This window comes from Malaya genurostris, chromosome 3, assembly GCF_030247185.1.
Source record: "Malaya genurostris strain Urasoe2022 chromosome 3, Malgen_1.1, whole genome shotgun sequence".
Taxonomy (NCBI): Eukaryota; Metazoa; Arthropoda; class Insecta; order Diptera; family Culicidae; genus Malaya; species Malaya genurostris.
In genome coordinates this window covers 221,819,035-221,840,435 of record NC_080572.1, presented here as the reverse complement: position 1 = coordinate 221,840,435, position 21,401 = coordinate 221,819,035, and the positions used below count along the sequence as shown (strand labels likewise).

General features: G+C 37.1%; 1 protein-coding gene across 3 annotated transcripts in view; it reads right to left on the bottom strand.

The window, feature by feature from the left end:
• Positions 1 to 946: 946 nt before the first annotated feature.
• Positions 947 to 21,401, bottom strand: part of LOC131437608 (zinc finger protein GLI2) — a 66,473-nt gene continuing 46,018 nt past the window's right edge. For 2 of the 3 annotated variants that reach the window (XM_058607071.1, XM_058607070.1), the window contains exons 2-4: positions 7,943 to 8,611; positions 2,057 to 2,330; positions 947 to 1,973 (exon numbers count right to left, since the gene is read on the bottom strand). In XM_058607071.1, the coding sequence (XP_058463054.1) occupies positions 1,137 to 1,973; positions 2,057 to 2,330; positions 7,943 to 8,610 (1,779 nt within the window). In that variant the 5' untranslated portion in view covers position 8,611 and the 3' untranslated portion in view covers positions 947 to 1,136. Of the gene's footprint in view, positions 1,974 to 2,056; positions 2,331 to 7,942; positions 8,947 to 21,401 lie in introns of those variants that run through there. The other variant, XM_058607069.1, reaches the window with a different exon arrangement.

Below are 21,401 nucleotides of genomic sequence, written 5' to 3'. Positions count from 1 at the left end.
TCATCCAACATTGAATAGTGGTGTAAATATGTGAAATAGTGATCATGTTTTGAGACGAATCGATTAGTAAATATTCAGAAACATGATGAATTGTAAAACTTCAGACGAAAGTGATTCCTAAATCAAAAACTGAGTTTATTTTAAATGAAAAAAGCGATCGTTGAAGGTTTTTTAACTATTTTTTTCAATTGGAAAGTGTGGCAAAACCTAGAATAAATGTTTTAAAACGTTCCACAGTTTAGTTTTCAGGTACGTTTAAAGATATGATTAATGTTCAAAGTTATGAGGTGAAGGAATGAGATGGAAATTGGAGCTGAGATGAAATAAGGAGCCCTTACCCTAGTTCATAATTTTATTATATTGACGGCATGGTTTTTACCGCACTCGCTGACTATTCAGATTTACCGAGTGAATTGTTTATCTGTTTACAGAATTCTGTAATGAAAACTTGCGTAAAACTGATCGTCCGCTAAAAATTTGCATAATTTTTGTCAAATAAAATTCATGTACCGAAATATCGGTTATTTCTATTGTTTAGTTTTCGTCAAGAAAATTACCGAACAACGAAATCAAATCTTAGTGTGCACACAATATTTCGTCATGTTTGAATGTTTCCGGGGTCGAAACGTAAGAGGTCAAAACAAGATTGAGATCAAATAGAAGAGGATATGTTCCTCTTACCATTTGCGCATTGTAGCTTTCAAATGATGTATAATATTCTGAGTGAAAATATTATTTTCTGATCTATTTTATGCGTGAACCCAAAGGAACCATTTTCGTCCAAGGTTCCCCTAACATAATCCCTTTATTTTTAACTACGGGTAAACCTTTCTCAAAGACTTTTGTCAAATAATAAGTATGATAATGAACAAAGCAATAACCATAATAATCGTGTTTATTTTCAATAGAAACAAACATAGCAAACAATGCACACAGTAAACAGTAACTGAATTACATTCTTTTAGTACGCAGAAGATCTTGAAAATCAAGAAAATATTTTAAGTTCACAGTAAAATCACGTCGTTAAAATGTAAAAAAAAGACCACAAACATTAAAACTACAAACTACGGATTTGTTGAACATCTAAAATAAATGTTTACAGAACACAACATAGCTGCACCGAACTGAACCGAACTCTACCGATGATGAACGCTGAGATCCAGTGGGCCGTCCACTTCCATGACAACCGGTTTCCCCGGCCGGGCACCGTTCAGCTGCCGAATGGCACTGCACAGATCATCATCCTCTATCACCGTCGGGAGGAAGCTGGTGTCATCCTTGCCGTACCGCGCCAACTCATCTAGGCTGGCGGGAATGGCCGTTTGATCGAAATGCTGGTGAAAGTTGCCATACGACCGGCAATAATCTCGTTCTGGTTCAATAAGAAAACCGAGCTCACACTCGTCGCCACTACCCTCGTCCGATTGCAGCGACCGGTGCGTATCCGGCCGGGGCGAAGGCGTCGTCAAACTTCGATGACGTACCGTTGGCCAGCCAGACACGGGCCTCCGATCCCGATAGAAGTGATAGTCTGAGAAGATTAATTTTTCATCACACTTGTCGACGCTGACGACATCAATTAGCACATTATTATCTTCGCCGCCAAGCTCGGGACTGCTGGCCGTGGTTGTGGCATGACTACTGCTCGAGGCTCGGCTATCGTCGGTGTATGAATTATCACTTGCCATCTTGCCGGGACTACCCAAACCGCTGCCGCTGCCGGTACCGTTGCCATAGCGGGAGCGATAGGATGTCGTGGCCAGGTGGAGGTCATGATGATAATCGGACTCCACTATCATCGATGGTACCTGCAGATTCTGGTGCTTGAAGGTTTTCACGTGCTTGCGCAACGATGACGGATCGGTATAGCGCTTCAGACAGCCGGGAACTTTGCACACGTACGGCTTATCGGTCGAGTGCGTGCGGGTGTGCTTGAAGCGATCTGACGAATTCGAATACGCCTTGTTGCAGCCCTGTTGCGAAGGGAATAAATTACATCGTTAGTGCGAGCTCAAATCGAATTATTATCTCTATTTTCGAAACTGTAGGTACTCACCTCCACAGGACAAACGTACGGTTTTTCCCCCGAGTGTGAGCGCAGGTGGATTTTCAGGTTTTCGGCCCGCGAAAAACACTTTCCACACTTGCCGCAACGGTGTGGCTTCTCCTTGGTGTGAGTCCGAACATGTACCAGCATCTTGTATCGTGCGTTAAAGCCGCGCTCCTGTCGCAGACAGTCCTCCCATCGGCAGTAGTATAAACCCCCAAGGCCAACAACCGCGTGCTTTTGCGTAACGTGCGTTGCCAAGTCCTCCAGCTGGAAGAACACGCTGCGTGAAGAGGAAATCATCTCTGATTAGAATGTTATCGTACTGCATGATACCGCGCTTCCATTCCCATCAAACACGGACACAAAAAGACGCACACACACACAAAACAATTCGTGTTCGTCTCGAACGGAAGCAAGATAAGAGCCTGCAGGTGGGCTAAATCACAATCACAATCGGTTTCCCGCCGCCATGCTCCCAACAAACCCCGAAGGTCACTCCGACAAACCTGCCATGAGCGAACATGTGAATGAAATGGTGTGATGATAGGCGTATCAGAAAGGAAAACCGCATATATCTAGAAATCGCTTATCAGCGTAATTCGTCATGATACGTTTGCCAAGCTTTCGTTAGGTTAGGGGGTATTTTTATGACCCTACGTAAATGCAAGATCCGGGACGCGAATTATTGATTAGGGATGAACCGGTTGATCCACAACACTCAATGAGGTGGGTTGATGCGAGATTATTTTACATCGATGTTTACGAAATTTTGCTTATCAACTGAAGTAAATCGTACTTCTTTACCTAAAACAGGTTTAAGCACTGCTAAATATAGATTGAATCAAAGAAGACCATGACTAAAGAGATATATGGACTGATCAGCGGAAAACGCAAATAACTGAAGCGATCTTTAGGACTAAATTTACGGAAAAATCTTCATACAGTGCATTCCAATAGAAAATTAAATTAAAAAAATAACAAAATCTATTATTTTGGTCCATCTTAATCTCTGGTAATACAGCTACATTCATAGCTTGAATTTAAGTTAGTGAAAAACTATTCAATCATATTTGAGAAAGTGAAGTGAGCTACATTTTAGAGTAACAGAGGTATTTTGGCCCACTTTAGGATTGATTTTATTTTGGCCCATCTTGTAAAAATATCCATCAAATGTTGTAATATCTCCGAAAACCCCTTCCACAATAGTTAATTTAATGTAATTTAATTTAGCTTCAAATTGATGCAACATGGGTTACTTAACATCGATTAAATCCATAAAGTTTGTTAGGTGGGCCAAAATATATGAAGTGGCCAAAATACCTGTTACTCTATTACATTGTATTACTATTGTTGCTACTTACGCAACCAAAAGCTGGATATCGGCATAGTGACATTCGGTGCATTCAACCATACACAAATATGACTTACAAAATTTATTTACGATTCTCTATGAAGATTTGAAAAAAAAATGTACTGGTAGTCGGACTTGAATGAAATTCAGCAGATCTTTTATGGGATTATCAAATTATCAGTCTCACATGGTCGGCAAACTAGAAAAATTAACTAGCAAATATTAAAGAGCTAATGAAAAAAAAAATTTTTTTTGAAACTGACATTTTTACACTAACACTCTATCTCCGGAAGCAGAGGCTTAAGCCGAATGAAAATTTGAATATTCTTATGGTATCTTAGGACCTTTCATTTGAATTTAAGTTTGTCAATGTAGGTTCAGTCATTTTCGAGAAAAGTGAATGATATTGTTTTCACAAATTTGATGCATATCACCCTGTAACTCCGGAGTCGGAACCAAATGAAATTCAGGAACTTTGTATGGAACAATTGGACGTTTCAATTGAATATAAGTTTGTGAAATTCGGTAATGCCTTCTCCGAGAAAAGTTAGTGAAATTATTTTCACAGTTTCGGTGCATTATTTTCACATTTTTGTTGCATATCACCCTGTAATTCTGTAACCAGAAATCGGATTAAAAATGAAAGACCGTAACTTTGTATGGGTAAGAAAGGACCTTCATAATTATATTATATATATTCTAATATAAATTTGTTAAAATTGATTTAGCCCTCTCCGAGAAAAGTGTGTGACGAATCTATCCACATTTTTAATTCCTGTAATTCCAGAGCCGGAAGTTGAATCGAATTGAAATTGTGGAACTTTGTACGAGATCATAAGACCTTTAATTTGAATCTAAGTGTGAAAATCGGTTTAGCAATCTCCGAGAAAAGTGAGTGACATTATTTTCACAATTTTGGTGCATATCACCCTGTAATTCCGGAACCGGAAGTCGGATCCGAATGAAATTCAGGAACTTTGTATGGGGCCATGAGACCTTTCATTTGAATCTAAGTTTGTGAAAATCGGTTAAGCCGTCTCCGAGAAAAGTGAGTGACAATATTTGTCAAACACACACATACACACACATACATTTGCTCAGCTCGTCGAGCTGAGTCGAATGGTATATGACATTCGGTCCTCCGGGCCTTGGTTCAAAAGTCGGGTTTTGCAGTGATTGTATAGCCTTTCCATATGAGAAAGACAGAAAAGTTAAAAGAAGATAGTTCCTCAGTATTGACTTCAGGCATCAGAACAAATTGGCTCAAATGGCACGTTCCTCTTGATATTTGGAGATTTGTGCCTGAAGCTGTATTTACTTAGTTAGCTTACATAAAACTAAAGCTTAGCCAAGTAACATTTTTAATTTGATTATATACTTGTAGCAGTTTTCATTATAAATTAAGCATTAAAATTTCAAACTCCTACTGAAAACTACTATAAGATTACATTTCAGCCAAGTGGAGCATACTTCATAAGCTTTACAAAGCCCAATAAAGAATCAGCATAAACCTGCGTTAAATCTATTTCAAAATGATTAAAAATTCAAGAGAGTTTTAAAGCCGGCTTCACGATCAACTCTGAATTTCTTTAGATGCAACAAATTCCCTAATAAATAAACTGTCATTTTGATAATATTTTCAATGAATTGAGAATTTAGGGATAAAAATAAGACTTTTCACTAATCGCCTAAATTATTTGATGTCAATAAATGCTACGGTTGAACATAAAAATGGCGGCGAGGAAATTTTTCTTAATGCAAATTTCACTTAACCTAAAAAGTATTGAATATGATCAGTATCTAACGGGGGAAAAACAGATTGGAAAATTGACATGCGAATGCTATTTTGTAATGAAAACCGCGTAAATGTTCTGCTGACTTTGTTTCCGTAGATAAAACACTGCTATGGTGACCAAGTACATCGAAGCATGCTTGGTTTCTTCTAATCAATTGGGCTATCTCTTCATGTGTTTTCATATGCAGGGTAGTTCGATTGGTAAAAAAATTTCCACGGTTAGGAGGTAGTTAGCGGGTTCGAGTCGCGTCTCTGCGGTAATATTTTCGCGGTTTTTATTACATAATTGCATTCGAACGTCAATTTTCCAATCTGTTTTCCCCGTTAGATACTGATCATATTTAAAATTAGCTCAAGACGGCTCTACGTCTTAACAAAAACTACTGCACAAATCACTTGAAAGTAATAAATCCTGTACTCAAATACCGCTCAGTTTTCATTTCTATCGTTCACCTCATAAAGACATTTGGAAATTGTGTTTCGTTACGTATATTTTGGGTATAAAAATAATGTCTAATATAAGTTGAACATCATTCAAACATTGTGGCAAAATCAGATACACTGAGGTCTCTTTTTATACGAGGATACGTACCACGTAACTTCGGAAATTCGCGTAAAACAAACCGCCTAACTTCGGAAATCCGCGCAACTTCGGAAATTCGAGTAAAAAACCGCATAACTTCGGAAAACCGCGTAAAAACACAAAACTAAAGAAATTTTTTTATGCCAAATATCTTAGAAATGCATGAAACGTCAAGATCTGGTGCAATTCCAAAAAAAAATATTTTTTTTTGAAAATAATCGACTTTGGGAATTTTGAGATCTCTAAAATCGATTTTTTTTTAATTCCAATTTCTTAGAAATGCATGGAACATCGAGATATGGTATAGTCCAACAACAATTTTTTTTGAAAAAAATCCTAATTGGTATTACAAAAATTTTGAGATTTCCTAAATCTAACATTTTTTTACGCCAAATGTATTAGAAATATTTGAAACGTTGAGATCTGATGTATTCTAGAGAAAAAAAACCTGTTTTAATCCACATAATGGTGTAATGATGCCTTTCTCATATCAATCATATTATCATATATAATACTGTGATATTTTTTAAAATAATTTTCTTCGATTCTTAAAAGAATAACCGAAATCGGTTTGTTTGATCGTCTACTGATAAAAACTATCAATTGGAGAAGATTTGAGGTCGATTTAGAAAACTTTTTACGGGTATTCGCCCTTTTCAGTTATGGTATAAAATTTTTAACACATTTTACCCTATATTTCCGGATCCGGATGAAATTCAGGAATTATGTATGAAATCACACCTTTCATTTGAACCTAAGTTTGTGAAAATCGGTTGCGCCATCTATGAGGAAAGTTAGAACACATATTTTCATTTTTTTGCACATTTTACCCCATAACTCCGGAACCTGAAGTCGGATCCAAACGATATTCAGGAATTTAGTATGGGACCATAAGACCTTTCATTTGAATCTAAGTTTGTGGAAATCGGTTTAGCCATCTCTGAGAAAAGTTAGTGGAAAAAACGTTACATACACACATACGCCCATACACACATATACACACACGCATACACACACAGACATTTGCGTGCTCGGCGGACTGAGTCGAATGGTTCAAAAGTCGGTTTTCACAGTGATTGCATAACGTATATGAGAAAGGCCAAATTCTCTTAAAATGAAAATGTACTTAGTTTCAAAAAGTTGACTAAAAAAAATCAAATTTCAAATTTCGGGATAATACCAAATCTCGACGTTTCATGCATTTCTAAGTAAAATCAAGAAAACCTGGAGGCTTTAGAAATCCGCGTAAAAAAGCCATGTAACTTCGGAAATCCTCGTAAAAAAAACCCGTAACTTTGAAAATTCTCGTAAAAAATCGTAAGACTCCTGAAATATACCTAGAAAAAGCCGGTACAGCATTGCGAAAATATATGACAATAACGGAAACAGACCAACAAATTGGTAGAAAGTAGTAACCAACACCTTTTAAAGATTTTTTTTTTAGTTTTCTTAAGGCAGATCGGAAAAATATTCACGAATGAAAAAGTAGAAATGAAAATTTGGAAAAAAGTTACCGGACCCGAACCCCTAATTTGCTTTATCCCAGGAGATCGTTGGGCCAAACAAACTACTCTACTTGTAAAATACACACAAAATAGATGTAATCAAACGGAACAATCAAATATGTTTCGTTGTGCTACACACTACGAAAAAATCATGTAAATTTACGTCTCTACGGATGCACATAAAAGGAGCGTCTCAATTCACTTAAATTCACAATCCAAAGCATGCAGGAATGAATCATATCATCAAACTTACAGCTGATTTAGCTGGAATTGACATCGAAAACAAACACCAAATTTATTTTTACGTGTTTATAAATCTAACATTCCGCCATCACCCAAGAAATTCAAGACAATTCACTTGAACGAAACACAAATTTTGTTTAATGGTGATAAAAGACACTCGAGCTACATGTTTGAAAAATATACGTAGAAAAATTTTACGTTTGACATGACTGATCGAACTAATGGATGCAATTGCATCGTCACTAGTAAAAATTTGCAAATGATTTACTCTCATCGTAACAGAAAGTGGAAAAAAATGACAGCAATAAAACACACCACACTCGAACATTTTCCCTGCACAAAACGAAAATAAAAGCACACCAAAATCACACACAACAATAAAATCGGAATATAGTATAAAGCAAAACCCACTCACCAGTAGCAATTCTCCCATCGGCAGACAAACTGCTCCCGCGGCCGTGGCCCGCCATCCTGGCCGAGCAGCGGAATCACCTGCTGATTCTCCACCTTCATGATGACGGAATTTCGAGCCCGGAAAGTGCCATCGTCGCCGGAATAGCTACTGTTATTATCATTGTGGCCATTAGTGCCGCCGGAATGGTCGTCGCTATTAGCATCGCCACCGAGTACTGTTTGCCGATCGGATAATCCGTATTGATTGGCGGTCACATCGATGGCCAGCACAGTGCTGCTGTTGCTGTTGCTGCCGTTGTCACTAGTGCCATTTCCGGACCGGATGCAGTTGCTGCTGTTGTTGCCGTTACTGTTGAGACTATTGGTTGCGTACAAAAGTGGCGGTGTGTGCGGTGGCGATAATGGCACCGATGTAATTTCCTCCTTTCCAGCTGCATTCATGTAAAAATATATCGACTGCCCGTTGTTCATCCCGGCCGGACCAGACGGGATTCCAGACGATGACGAGGATGAAGCTGCAGTCGGATGCTGATGCTGGGGCGATTGCATTGCGGGAAGTACGTAATCGTACGGCTGATGGTACGGTGGAGTTATTGGAAAGTATCCAAGCCGATCATTTGTCACGTTCACTGGCGGAGGTGGCAGGAAGTACAGTGGCGATAATCCCATTCTGTAGGGAAAAGTTTCCTTGTTGATTAACATATCCTCTGCTGTATTTGGACACACGCGGTTTTGTGTTTGTTTTGAAATAGTTTCAAACTTTAATATTCTAACACTACTAACAGGGTTGTGATAGCTATCACCTTAACATGATGAACTGTACCGCGTGAAATCAAAAATATGACTAAAAGTTACTCGTTCTGGGAGTTCTCATTATAAGTTCCGCTAGACGTTCGGAGTGTCATATATTAACAGCTTATAAGCGCTCACCAGCCTGCCAGGACTGATAAGAGCTGCCTGTGGGTTCGTTAGTGATAAGCTGTCCTATACATTATTACTTGTACCATAATAATAATATTTTAGAAATTTTCTTCGAAAAATCTTTTTAGTTTGGAAAACATTTTGATGTTAAGTAACCAGTCGCATGCAATAAAGATGGTTCAATTGATAACAAGAAGCTATCTCCGAAATCACGTGTTTATATACGCATACTGAATCATATTGAAAAATTGAATCAGAAAAGGAAACTTGTGCTTATTAAAAAAAAACTGATAGTAATATTTCAATACTGACTCATTGTTACTTCTGTGCTTAATGTAATCCCAGTATTGTAAAATATTATTATGGTATCCTGGCTCTTCGAATAAGATTTCTATATTAAAATTTACTCTACTTACGTCATTTAAAATTTACTTCGAGAGCTTAAATTAAAAAATATAATACAGGGTGGGTCACTTAAACTGGAAGCATCGAGCAACCTGACATACCGCATTGGAAGCGTCATTTCAAGACAATTTTTCCATGAAACAACACACACCAAAAGAACGTGCTGAAATTATTCCGCTTTACATTTAAAATAACTCTATGCCACTAAAAACCCTCAATTAATATGATTAAAAAATTACAGTTGGGTGTAGTGTTTGTGCGGATATGGTGATTGGTCCCTATATTTTCCAAGACGATGATGGAGCAACAAAAACTGTTAATGGCTGTTAATGACTGTTAATGATTTTGTGATACCCAATGTTCGTGAAAATGGTTTTAATGGCTACTGGTTTCAAAAGGACGGTGCAACATGCCATACAGCACGACTAACAATCGATTTGTTACGACCATTGTTCCCTGGCCGAATCATATCGAAAAATGGTGATTTTGACTGGCCCCCAAGATCACCCGATTTGACGCCACCAGACTGTTTTGTGGGATTATTTAAAATCCAAGCTATACGCCGATACGCCAAGAATCAGAACTCATCTCAAACATGCGATGTAAAATCGCCATCATATCCCCGTAATTTACGCGATATCATTTCAAAAACCTGTTTTAATCCACCTAGTGGTGTAATGATGCCTTTCTCATTATCATTTTCTTCTGTATATTACAGCAGAAATCCTCCGAAATACTACAATTTAAAAAAGTATAGAAAATAGTTTTTAAGATTTCTGTTGCATAATACTACTACATTGATACACTACATTTGAATTTAAGTGAGTGAAAATCAATTCAATCATATGTGAGAAAGTAAAGTGAACTACATTTTATGATATTTAATTATTATTGCCTTTTTACTTTTTTATTTATGACTTCTGGTCAGTCAGTAATTTTTACTTTTTTCGGTTTTTTAACGATATCAAACTAACTGGAGATTATAAGAGGAGAAAGAATATGAAATCATAGAGCCATAGTACTCAATGAAGAGCAAGGATGTGAAGAATAAAGTGCGGAAAAGTGAGACGTGGCAAGGGTCATTTTAAGTAAGCAGAAGGCTTCTCGTATCTAAACTTTTACCTTCTACCAGAGGAGTCGAACTTAGGCATCTTAGCGATACGAGTCATCCGAGTCTCTGATATGTCAGAAAGTAAAGACAAAGGTCGTTTGCCATTTACTGTCCCAACCGGCAAAAGTAAAGTTACGAGAAGTTGTCACATTCTGCTCACGACGGTTTCTCACACAATGTGTTTCATTGTGTTGATATTTTCTCATACAGTTTGTTATAACACCGGAATGGAAGATTTGTCCGAAACTATTGCTTGAGTGCCTGGAGTTGTAGCGTATGGCTATGCGTCCCAGGGTGCAAGCGGCGCACGGACAGCGCTCCATTCATCGCTGTGTGTGATGGAATCCCATCAAATTTTTACTTTTTACTTTTTTATTTATGACTTCTGGTCAGTCAGAAATTTTAACTTTTTTCGGTTTTTTTAACGATATCAAACTAACTGGAGATTATAAGAGGAGAAAGAATCTTCACATCCTTGCTCTTCCTTGAGTACTATGGCTCTATGATTTCATATTCTTTCTCCTCTTATAATCTCCAGTTAGTTTGATATCGTTAAAAAACCGAATCGTTAAAAAACCGAAATTATTTACGGTTCTCTATGACGTTTTGAATGTGGGAAAAAATGTATCGGTAGTCGGACTTGGATAAAATTTATCAAATCATTTATTGGACTATCAATGGTTTATTTGGTTACAGAGTCTCATGGTCTGTAAATTAGAGAAAATCACTACCCAATATAAAAAGGTAGCTTATGAACAAAGTATACCTGAAATTGACGTTTTCATACTGAGCACCCTTTCTCCGAAACTCCGAATAAAAATTAGGATATTCGTATGACATCTTAAGAACTTCCATCTCCGAGAAAAGTTAGTGACATTATTTTCACATTTTTAATGCATTATTTTCACATTTTTAGTGCATATCACCCTGTTATTCCGGAAGCGAAAGTCGGATCTAAATGATATTCAGGAACTTTGTATGGAACTATGAGACCTTTCATTTGAATCTAAGTTTGTGAAAATCGATTTAGCCATCTCCCAGAAAAGTGAGACACACACACACACACACACACACACACACACACACACACACACACACACACACACACACACACACACACACACACACACACACACACACACACACACACACACACACACACACACACACACACACCACACATCAAAAGTCGGTTTTTGCAGTGATTGTATAGCCTTTCTATATGACAAAGGCAAAAATAGCTGGTACATATTTCCTTGAACCAAAATAAATTATAATCGAAATCAAAGTAAAAAAAAATGTTTTTTGTTTCATATATTTGCTCTAATTCAAATAGTCCGCCGTGAATTGAAGAAGTCTTTTTAATCTTTATTTTTTTTCTATTTTTGCCTTTCTCATATTGAAAGGCTATGCCATATCTGTGCAGAGCGATATGTGTGTACCAATAATATATGCAGCATTTTAACATTTAAAAGAAACAAAAAAAAACTTGTGAAGAAGGTTTTTTAATTTCGATTTCTTTGGAAAATTAAAATAAAAAGTTTAGTAAAATTTAACATTTTCTAACCATTTTTTTTTCATTCTATGTCAAAAATAGTTGTTTATCTATTTGCCAAATTTCGTGTAATACGAAAAAGAACTTAAGTTTCAGGAAGCATTACAATGAAAAGGTATATAAAAACTGATGTAACTAAAAATATTAAAAAAATCGAATATTAACGAAATATTTCACGAACATGTTTATAGATACTAATACTACAAAACAATAGCACTTAGCGAAAAATCTGTTACCTCGTGAAAATGGGGGGAACACTTCAGAAATTTTCACTCAATAATAATAATAATAATAATAATAATAATAATAATAATAATAATAATAATATTAATAATGGTAATAATAATAATAATAATAATAATAATAATAAAAATAATAATAATAATTACACTAACAATAGGGGAAATCAAGGTAATGTGAATAGCCTAATATTTTTCTATATATTAAAGGAAAAAATAACCTCGAAAATTTACTTTTTGAGATCGATAAATCAAAAGTAAAAATATAATTGGGGCAAAATTCGATAATCTTTCAATACAGTATTCATACTGTGAACGAAGATGATAATTTCTCCTCGTTTTGCCCCAAGGTAAAGACTGAAAAAACCTGCTTAATCCATTATTTTATTGACCGTCGTTTAAAATGAGAGTTTGAACCCTGTAATTTCGGAACTGCAAGTCGGATCGAAAAGAGAAATTGTATAATTCCTTTGAATCTGAACGTGTAACAATCGATCGACCATTCCATGAAATGTCGAAAGGAGAGTTTAGAGTTTTTGGTCATTATTTTCGATACTTCCAGAACAGGAATTCAGGGATGACCCAAACGGGTTTGTATGACGATGAATTATTATGATGAATAAAATTGAATAGTTGAAAAATGAGCCCAACTTGGAAAATTACTTGGGTATCGTCATCTTCTATGACTTTAATCGGAGGTCGTAATCGAATATAATTCACCAATTTTATATGTCTTCTAATTTGAATTTTTGTTCATGCCAAATTTGATTTGGCCTTCTTCGGGAAAACGATTCAGCTCCTCTGTTCTCGATACTTTCGGATCCGAAGTCAGTTGAATTCACCTAAGGATTTCAAACCATTTCATTTGATTCGAAATTTTTTGAAATCACGGTAGCCATCTTTGAGAAATCGTAGTACGTTCCAAGTTAAATTTTTTAATTACTTCCACGATCGAAAACCGAATACCATTAAAACTGAAATAAATTTATTTGATCATCGACTATCAAAATCCGCAAACTCGATAGACTCGATTGATTAATGTGAAGTGGACATTTTCCACTAATCATCCTGTATCTACTGAACTGGAAGTCTGATTTGATTAAAAAACAAGAAGCTTTGTGGAATTTTAAGATCTTTCATTTGAATATTAGATGGAGAAAATTGGTTCAGCCATCCAAGTGACTAATGAGTGTCATTATTTTAATTTCTAGGTTTGTAGATGGGACTTTCATTTGAATTTAATTTAAGTTTAATGCAGGTGAAACTCAATAGCAGGTTATAAGACCAAGAGATCTTCCATTTGAATCTAAGTTTGAGAAAATTCTCCAGCCAACTTCGAGAAAAGTGACTTCATGTTGCATGTACACATACACATATACACCTGCAAACTGACATTTGGTAATCTTAAAACACTGATTCGAATGGTATATGACGATCGATTCGAAATTTTATTTTCTCGGTGATTGCATTACTTTTATATATAAGAAGGCAAAAGGTTTGATCTCACTGCACAAAATGTCATGAAAATGGATGATGTATACAGTCTGTAAACAGTTTTCCAATGGCGTATTAAAAATCGTGTTTCACTTTGCTTCCAAACATCGCATTATCATGAACGCTCAAATTTCCTTTTAGTGTGATGGAGAGGAAAAGTCACTTTCACAAAAATGCCAATATCTCCGTTGAAAATGGATAGATTTCAATAAACTATGGCTTGTTTGAAAGATATTAGAACGAGGTATCTAAATTTAGAAATCTGCTTTGTTTTTGAGGTCAATTGTAGAAAGGTGTTGTAAATTTTTTTTTTATAATTCAAAACTTTTTATAATTCAAAAAATAAACAATCAAACAACGAAAACAATGGCAATGTTCTGGCTGACAAAAAGCCCTTTCATTTGCTAATAGTCCAACCAAAATCGGCCCAGCCATCGCTGAGATCTACTCCTTTTTCTTCTGTACACACATACAGACACACACAGCCACAGGCATTTGCTCAGTTCGTCGAGTTAAATCAATTGGTCGATCGCTGGGACTGCTGGTACAAAAAAGGGGAGCAAGAGTAGAAAGTATAGGAACAAGTGCAGAAACTGCAGGAACAGGTGCAGAAAGTACAGCAATAAGTACAGAAAGTACAGAAGCTAATGCATAAAAAAAGTTCAAAGTTAAAAAGAGCAAATGATATGGGCTGAGGCCAGTAGGTCGCGTAAAACCACGTGGCTCGCTGTGCGTATTACATTTCACTCCATGCTCTCTCGCAAATGTGCAAAACGACTATCGATGTTGCCGGGTGGCCAAGAAAGTTTTGATATTTTCGGTTACAAGTTTGACTACATCACATAATTTCCAATAAAGCTACCGCTTGTTTGGCAGCGTTGTTGAGCCGATTTTCCGTTACAATTCGAAAAAAAAGCTGAAGTGCATCGAATGCTCTCAGAAACTTACGGTGATGCTGCTCTGAGTTAAAGAACGTGTCGGGAGTGGTTTCAACCTTTTAAAAATAGTGATTTCGATGTCGAAGACAAACATGGTGGTGGAAGAGAAAAAATCATCAAAGATGAACAACTAGAAGCATTGATTGATGAAGATTCTTACCAAACCCAAGAAGAGCTTGCCGAATCGTTGGGAGTGAGTCAGCAAGCCATTTCAAAACGTCTCAAGGCCCTGGGCATGATTCAGAAAAAAGGAAACTGGGTGCCGTACGAGTTGAAACCGAGGGACATCGAGCGCCGTCTATTTGTATGTGAGCAACTGGTTCAAAGACAAAATCGTTAGGGGTTTTTACATCGAATCGCAACCGGTGATGAAAAGTGGGTTCGATACGATAATCCTAAACGCAGAAAATCATGGGGAAAGCCCGGGTATGCTACTTCGTCGAAGGCAAAACCGAATATTCACGGCGCCAAGGTTATGATTTGTATTTGGTAGGATCAGCTCGGTGTGATTTACTACGAGCCGGAAAGATGGGAAAAAGTTGCCGCTAGCGACGGACAATACTTTGATTAATACATCTGTAAGCACTTTTTCGCAATAAAGCTTTTAATTTTGGAAAAAAACGGCGGAAACAAAGTTGTACACCTGATATTTTTGATCCATGCTTTTGAAGGCGAGATATTCAATGAACAAGCTGAAAGACGGCATTTTCAGCTATGCAATTCTTCCTTCAGAAAAAAAAAGACTTTCCCGACCTCTAATGTCAATTAATCATTGTGAAATTTTCACAGAATAATCTAAACTAATTTTCCAAGAGATTGTCAGTTGGGTTTTTTGATATTCATCACCATTTCTGAGAAAATTAGATTTGGAGCGTGAAAATAGCCCTCTAAAACGCCCTAAAACACACTAGCCTCAGCCCTTAAGGGAACAATTTTGACTGGTAAATTTAAAGGTGAAAAGTTATTATTCCACGCATTCCAATAAAACCCACAGATACGTCATTTGAATTGAAACGTATATTTTCCATTCGTTTAGCTCTTCTATTACTGTCAATAAATCTAGGGCAATCGTCAGGAGTTTATGTCATGAATTATGAGTTCGGTTTTATATATTTTTACCGAAAATGTTGTCTATCACAGAGCATCTGTTCCCATTCTGTGAGCTGCGATATGAAAAGGTTGGGAAGTGGTTTTGAGTTATTTACATTTAATCTAATACCTGCTTGTGAGGAATTCTGGCAACCGTCAGAAGGCTGGCTGCATTCCGGCTGCTGTCAAAATTGTCCAGGCGAAATTGCATCATTATCTCGCCGCACGTGTCTTGTTTATTTCTCTCCTTCTTTTTTGATTTTCGACTTTGATAGTTTGGTAGTGAGAAGCAATGTTATTGGCAATAACATTTTTCATAATTAGTATATATGAAGGGCAATAACTTATTGCCTATCATATGTACTTTTTATTGAAAAAATAAAACCAAGACGCTAAAAATGTAGAATCGATTCAAAACGGTTCTGCCAGTCTTGTATGGCAAGAATCTGACAGAAACAGAACCGTTAATAACCGCTAGGAAAAATTCTCTGCCGGAAATGGTTGTTGCATTGTTGCCAGACTTTTGCCGGCATTCTGGCAGAATTCCTGCAAAAATGGCTGACAGACATAGGTATAGCATGCGCTCAAACTTTGGAAAATATTTCTAAGGCCCGGAGGGTCGAGTGTAATATACCAATCGGTTCAGCTCGATGAACTGAGCAAATGTATGTGTATGCAAAATTAAGAGGCGTGTTTCTTATCCACACTTGAAAGTTATCCTTACTTGAAAGTTCGCACAACACAAACGAATGAACTCTTAGCTGTTTCTAGAATACATTGTTCAGCTTCTATGCAGCGAGGAAGCTCACACAGATCTTGCTCTATTCTTTCAAGTTCCGCTTGTACTTTTAAACAGCAAGAAAACTGATGTTTAAAGTAATTGTGAAACTTCTGGTTGTACGGGAACTAAACACACTTTCTAGTATAACCACTGAAGTTGCACTTCAAGATACCGACAGTCAAGGATGGCTTTTATCGTATCAAAGAACGCTCTTTAACAACTCTTCAAACGATTCAATCAGTGCCATCAAAGTAAGATGAATGTCATCTCAGCAACAAAAAACAGGCATGGTTCATTTAACATAGAATGGACACCAGTGCGAGAGCGAATTTCTCTCGATGACTAGTCTGAGCATCACGAGTTAGCACGATGCTGTGGGGATTTTCTCTGAAGCAACGAACGGTCGCTTATTCTCATTTCGCGATCCGATTCTATATGGGCAAATGATAATTGCGATAGAATCATTTTACTATTGCCGCTTATTCAAACTATGTTCATATAACCTTTGTATAAGTTGTGTCTATGAAAATGTATGTGAAACCACACAAAGGTTTTGAAATATTGCAATCTAGTATGAGAATCATCAAGTCGAATCATCAATTCGATTTTCTGCGATAATTGTCAACTTCCACACAGCACGGATCATTACCAGACTATACATTTTTTACGGACCGGGAAATACTCAGAGTATAGAATGAAGCTAAGAAATGTAGAAAAATTCTCTCACGTTTCATGCATTGAGAGACACGAGTTCTTGTACCGTCTTCTACCGGATTGAAAATGTTGTATACAATGTAGAGAACATATCGAGCAGCTTCTGTCAAATTATCGGCAATCACCAACACTGCCGACAATGCATTCGATATTGTTTGGCAAAAGTTTCAAATCAGACGTGTTAGCTACGTTTGATTTTTTATTTTTTAGCGAAAAAACTACCTTGAAGACGGAATTCGAACCCGTAGCATTGTCTGTTACGCTGTTTATGAAGTACAGCACAGAAAACAGAAACAAGAGAGACGGCAGTTCAAAAAGCAATTATTCAATTAAGGAATTATTCCAAACATGAAATCCATATATTGAACCTAAATTTATCCTGTTCGCCCGGCTAGGCACTGACAATGCGTTTGGTCGTTTTTGGTATGTTTTCGCAAATTTTCACTTCTACGATCTCATTGCGTCAACCATTTCTAGTCTGTTTTTTCGTTCGGTACTGATAATAGATACTGATCTGTGATCTTCACAACAAACTTGAATAAATCATTCATGAAAATTGTTAAATAATTTAATAAAAACAAAAGACACAAAAAAATTAGTGCAACATACAGTTGAAAAGCAACTTCTACTCGACCACTACATGCTTATCAGATCCGCTCAATGTGGATTCCCATTCGATTGTGTACAAACGTTTCGCTTCACAGCACCTCAGAGGTCCAGACGCCAGGCAATCTTCCGATGCTCGACAAATGCCAGCGTAAAAGGTTTTCTTTCCGTTTTGCTCCATCACTCCTAGACTACGCGTAGTTCAGCAAAGGGTGTAAAGTCCGGTAACGCCATCAGTCAACTATAAATTCCAGAGCGCAAGGGATCAAAGTACCATGGACTCTATCGCACACTTTGAATGAAATTACGTTCACTAGAGGGTATACCTTTTACGAAACAGTATGCTTCGGAAAGATGTTTGCAGATTACTCTGCTTTTGTGTACAGTTAGGCTGATTTACTGTAAATTTAAATCAATTTTCATGCACATGGGAGAATTTTTTATTTATTGAAAAACTTAATGTATTCTGATTTAGTATTACTTCGATGACGGTCTAATTTTCTATTCAACTGATGTTTATTTCACATTTATTCAACAGCATCGAACCAAAAAAATTCATGAACTTGATAAACCGGAAATTTACACATGATGCAACCAAATTCGAGTATTACAATCTTCATTTGAAAAAATGTTTACTACAATTTTGAGAGGTCCAGAGATAATACTTGACAGCGAGTATGCTCAAATATTTTCTTCATTTCACTATTACATAATCGATCGAACAATTACAAAATGTATCTCGAAAAAATGCAATTTCGTATAAAATATCGAGCATTAGGCTAAGAAAAATATTAAGTGTTTGCATTACATTAAAATTTTACCTGTTACCAAGCATACTCTGAATCCAAGCACTCCTGCCAATCAACAAAAAAAATTTATTAAATGAGATTTCGACCTCACGATCATACGATTCTTTTCATTAATTAAGGAAATCTTAAAATAAATGCGATGATTTGGTATCGGACCAAGGTCAGTTAAGTGTAAGACTATCTCTTACGGGTCTCCGGTAACGTCACTGGAAAGTAGTTAATCTCACCAAAAAAAAATAAACATCCCGAATTTTTTCATCTACGGAAAATACCCAAGAACAATTTTGATAGACAGAAAATCAGCACTGTCCATCTACATGTGCCACATACAAACGCAAAATAGCCCCTATCCAATCATTCGTAACATTTGAAAACATCGTGGTCTGGCGGCACTCGACACCTTATCGGTGCAATGGGCCATAGGCCAACGATAAAATTGGCTTCACGGATGATGAAATATCCAGAAGGGATTGCACGAAAATTTCACATCAAACGGTGAAAAAATCTTTCGAATCGGACCACAACTTATCGCTGTAATCGGGATGTAAAGTCACAAATGAATGATTCAGAGTTGACGATGGACACTCTAGTACTTCGTTAATGTAAAACGAGCCCACAGAACGCAGGAAGATCCCCACGAAAAGGCAATCTCGTACACGGCGGAGACCTGATAAGCGGGAAAAGCACTCCACACATGAAGCTCCCTGTATGTACAATTAAAAATAAACACCGAATGAGCACGAGCGAAATCCTGATAGCATTGCAAAACCTAAACAAAATCCGGCTCATTCCGGAGCGCGGCTATTCGTTGAACTCTTTCGAACTGGCGGCGGCAGTCGAGGGAATCACCGCAGAGCAGCCACGCGAAAAACAGAAACTGCAAAATCATTCAAACTCAAAACGAATGGCGAATGGCGCGCAAATCAAATCATGTAGAGCTGACAGCACCGGCAATGCTCAGTTGCAGCGTAATTACGCATGCACTTGCACATGGCAATCCATCTCCGATCACATGCTCAGATCGGAACGCTTTAATGAGAATCATCGTAGCAGGCGAACATTTACTGACTCTTGACAATGGCTGGCAATTCTCTGTAATCCAGATCCTGAAACTTTCGATCATTTCGCGGATCGTTAACTCACACTACGAGAGTCTCATGTAAATTTTTTTCTTCCGCACAGAAATAAATCAGGAACAATTTTTTCCCATTGTGATGATCAGTTTTGCGAATAGAACTGTTATGGCAATATAGACATCACACAGGAGTACTAATAACAAATTCCCCACTGGGAGACCCATTAACTGCGCCGTAAGCCATCAGAACTGTATCAGCCCAAGAGAAATGCTTACTTAAACGTCATACTTCTGCTTCCTCTATCACGTTTGATCAGTAAACAACAGTCCGACTACTAGGATCTACATCCCCCTTCCTCCTTTCCAAGGGTAAACATAGACAGTTGTGGCAGTTACAATTGTCATTGATAAGAATGTGTTTCCGACGTCGATTGTGTTGAGACTGTTTGAAAAGTGTCTGAAGTCTGGAGATGCCGGATTCTTGAAATACTTTAGGCGCTCAGATAAAAATATCTTTTACTTCAAACAGAAAGGCTCACGAATTGCTGAATCCTTTAACAGAGTTACAAGAATTTTTTCAAACCAAAGTCACATCTATCAGGAGCTCTTTAAATCATGTACGACTTAATTGTTTTTTAGTTATAAGGAAGTCATATGGGATAGGTCGCCAAATGGTGAGATAACTAAGTCCTCCTATCTCATGCCTCCCCCAGCGTCTATGATTACATTTGGTCGATAGAACGGTGTCGACTGGGTGCCGGGGTAAAACGGGGATGTGGGAACAAAATGTCTGAAAACGAGAGAGATCTAATTAGTTGCCATCGAGATGGTGAAGAAACAGGGAAGGGGGAGCGAAAAAGTTAGTGACAAAAAAAAAGATCTTGTTAGTTCCAATGAAGATGGTGACCAGGGACGGGGATCGAGAGAATCGGGCAGATGTTAGTGTCGAACCTGTGGGTAGAGATTATACTTTCTGAGCGAGGAATAATACATTTCACTTGTACATCAATGTGTTTAAGGTACTGGTATATGAGAAGCATATATAAACTATCCCGACTCGCCAACACATCCCGAACCGGAACCTCAGGCGGTCTACCTCGGGCCCTAAGGGATTCCAGCAGCTTCGACCTTGCGTCGCGATACTCTACGCACGACCACACGACATGCTCGATGTCCTGATAACCGTCACCACAGGTGCAGAGACCGCTCTCCGCCAGCCCAACACGCCGGAGATGTGCGTTGAAGGTGTAGTGATTTGACATGAGCCGCGACATAACACGAATGAAATCGCGACTCACGTTCATCCCCCTGAATAGTGCAATATTTATCATAGTATATTGCAACATGTGGTTCCCTTGTTTTTTGCATTATTTGTTATATATTGAATTGAATTATATTACATTGTATTATATATTGTTGTTTTTATGATTATTATTGTTGTTATTATTAACGAAGAAATATTATATTTCCTGCAGTACTGCGAAGAAGGAAGAGCATATAAGAGTGTAAGTTATCACAGCGACATCAACTGTTATATATTGTATCATAGCATATTACTTCATATATTATCGCCTTATATTATATTTTGTTATGTTATATTATATTATATTATGTAACATTATATTATATTATATTATATTATATTATATTATATTATATTATATTATATTATATTATATTATATTATATTATGTTATATCACAGAGAACAGATATCCAACAGA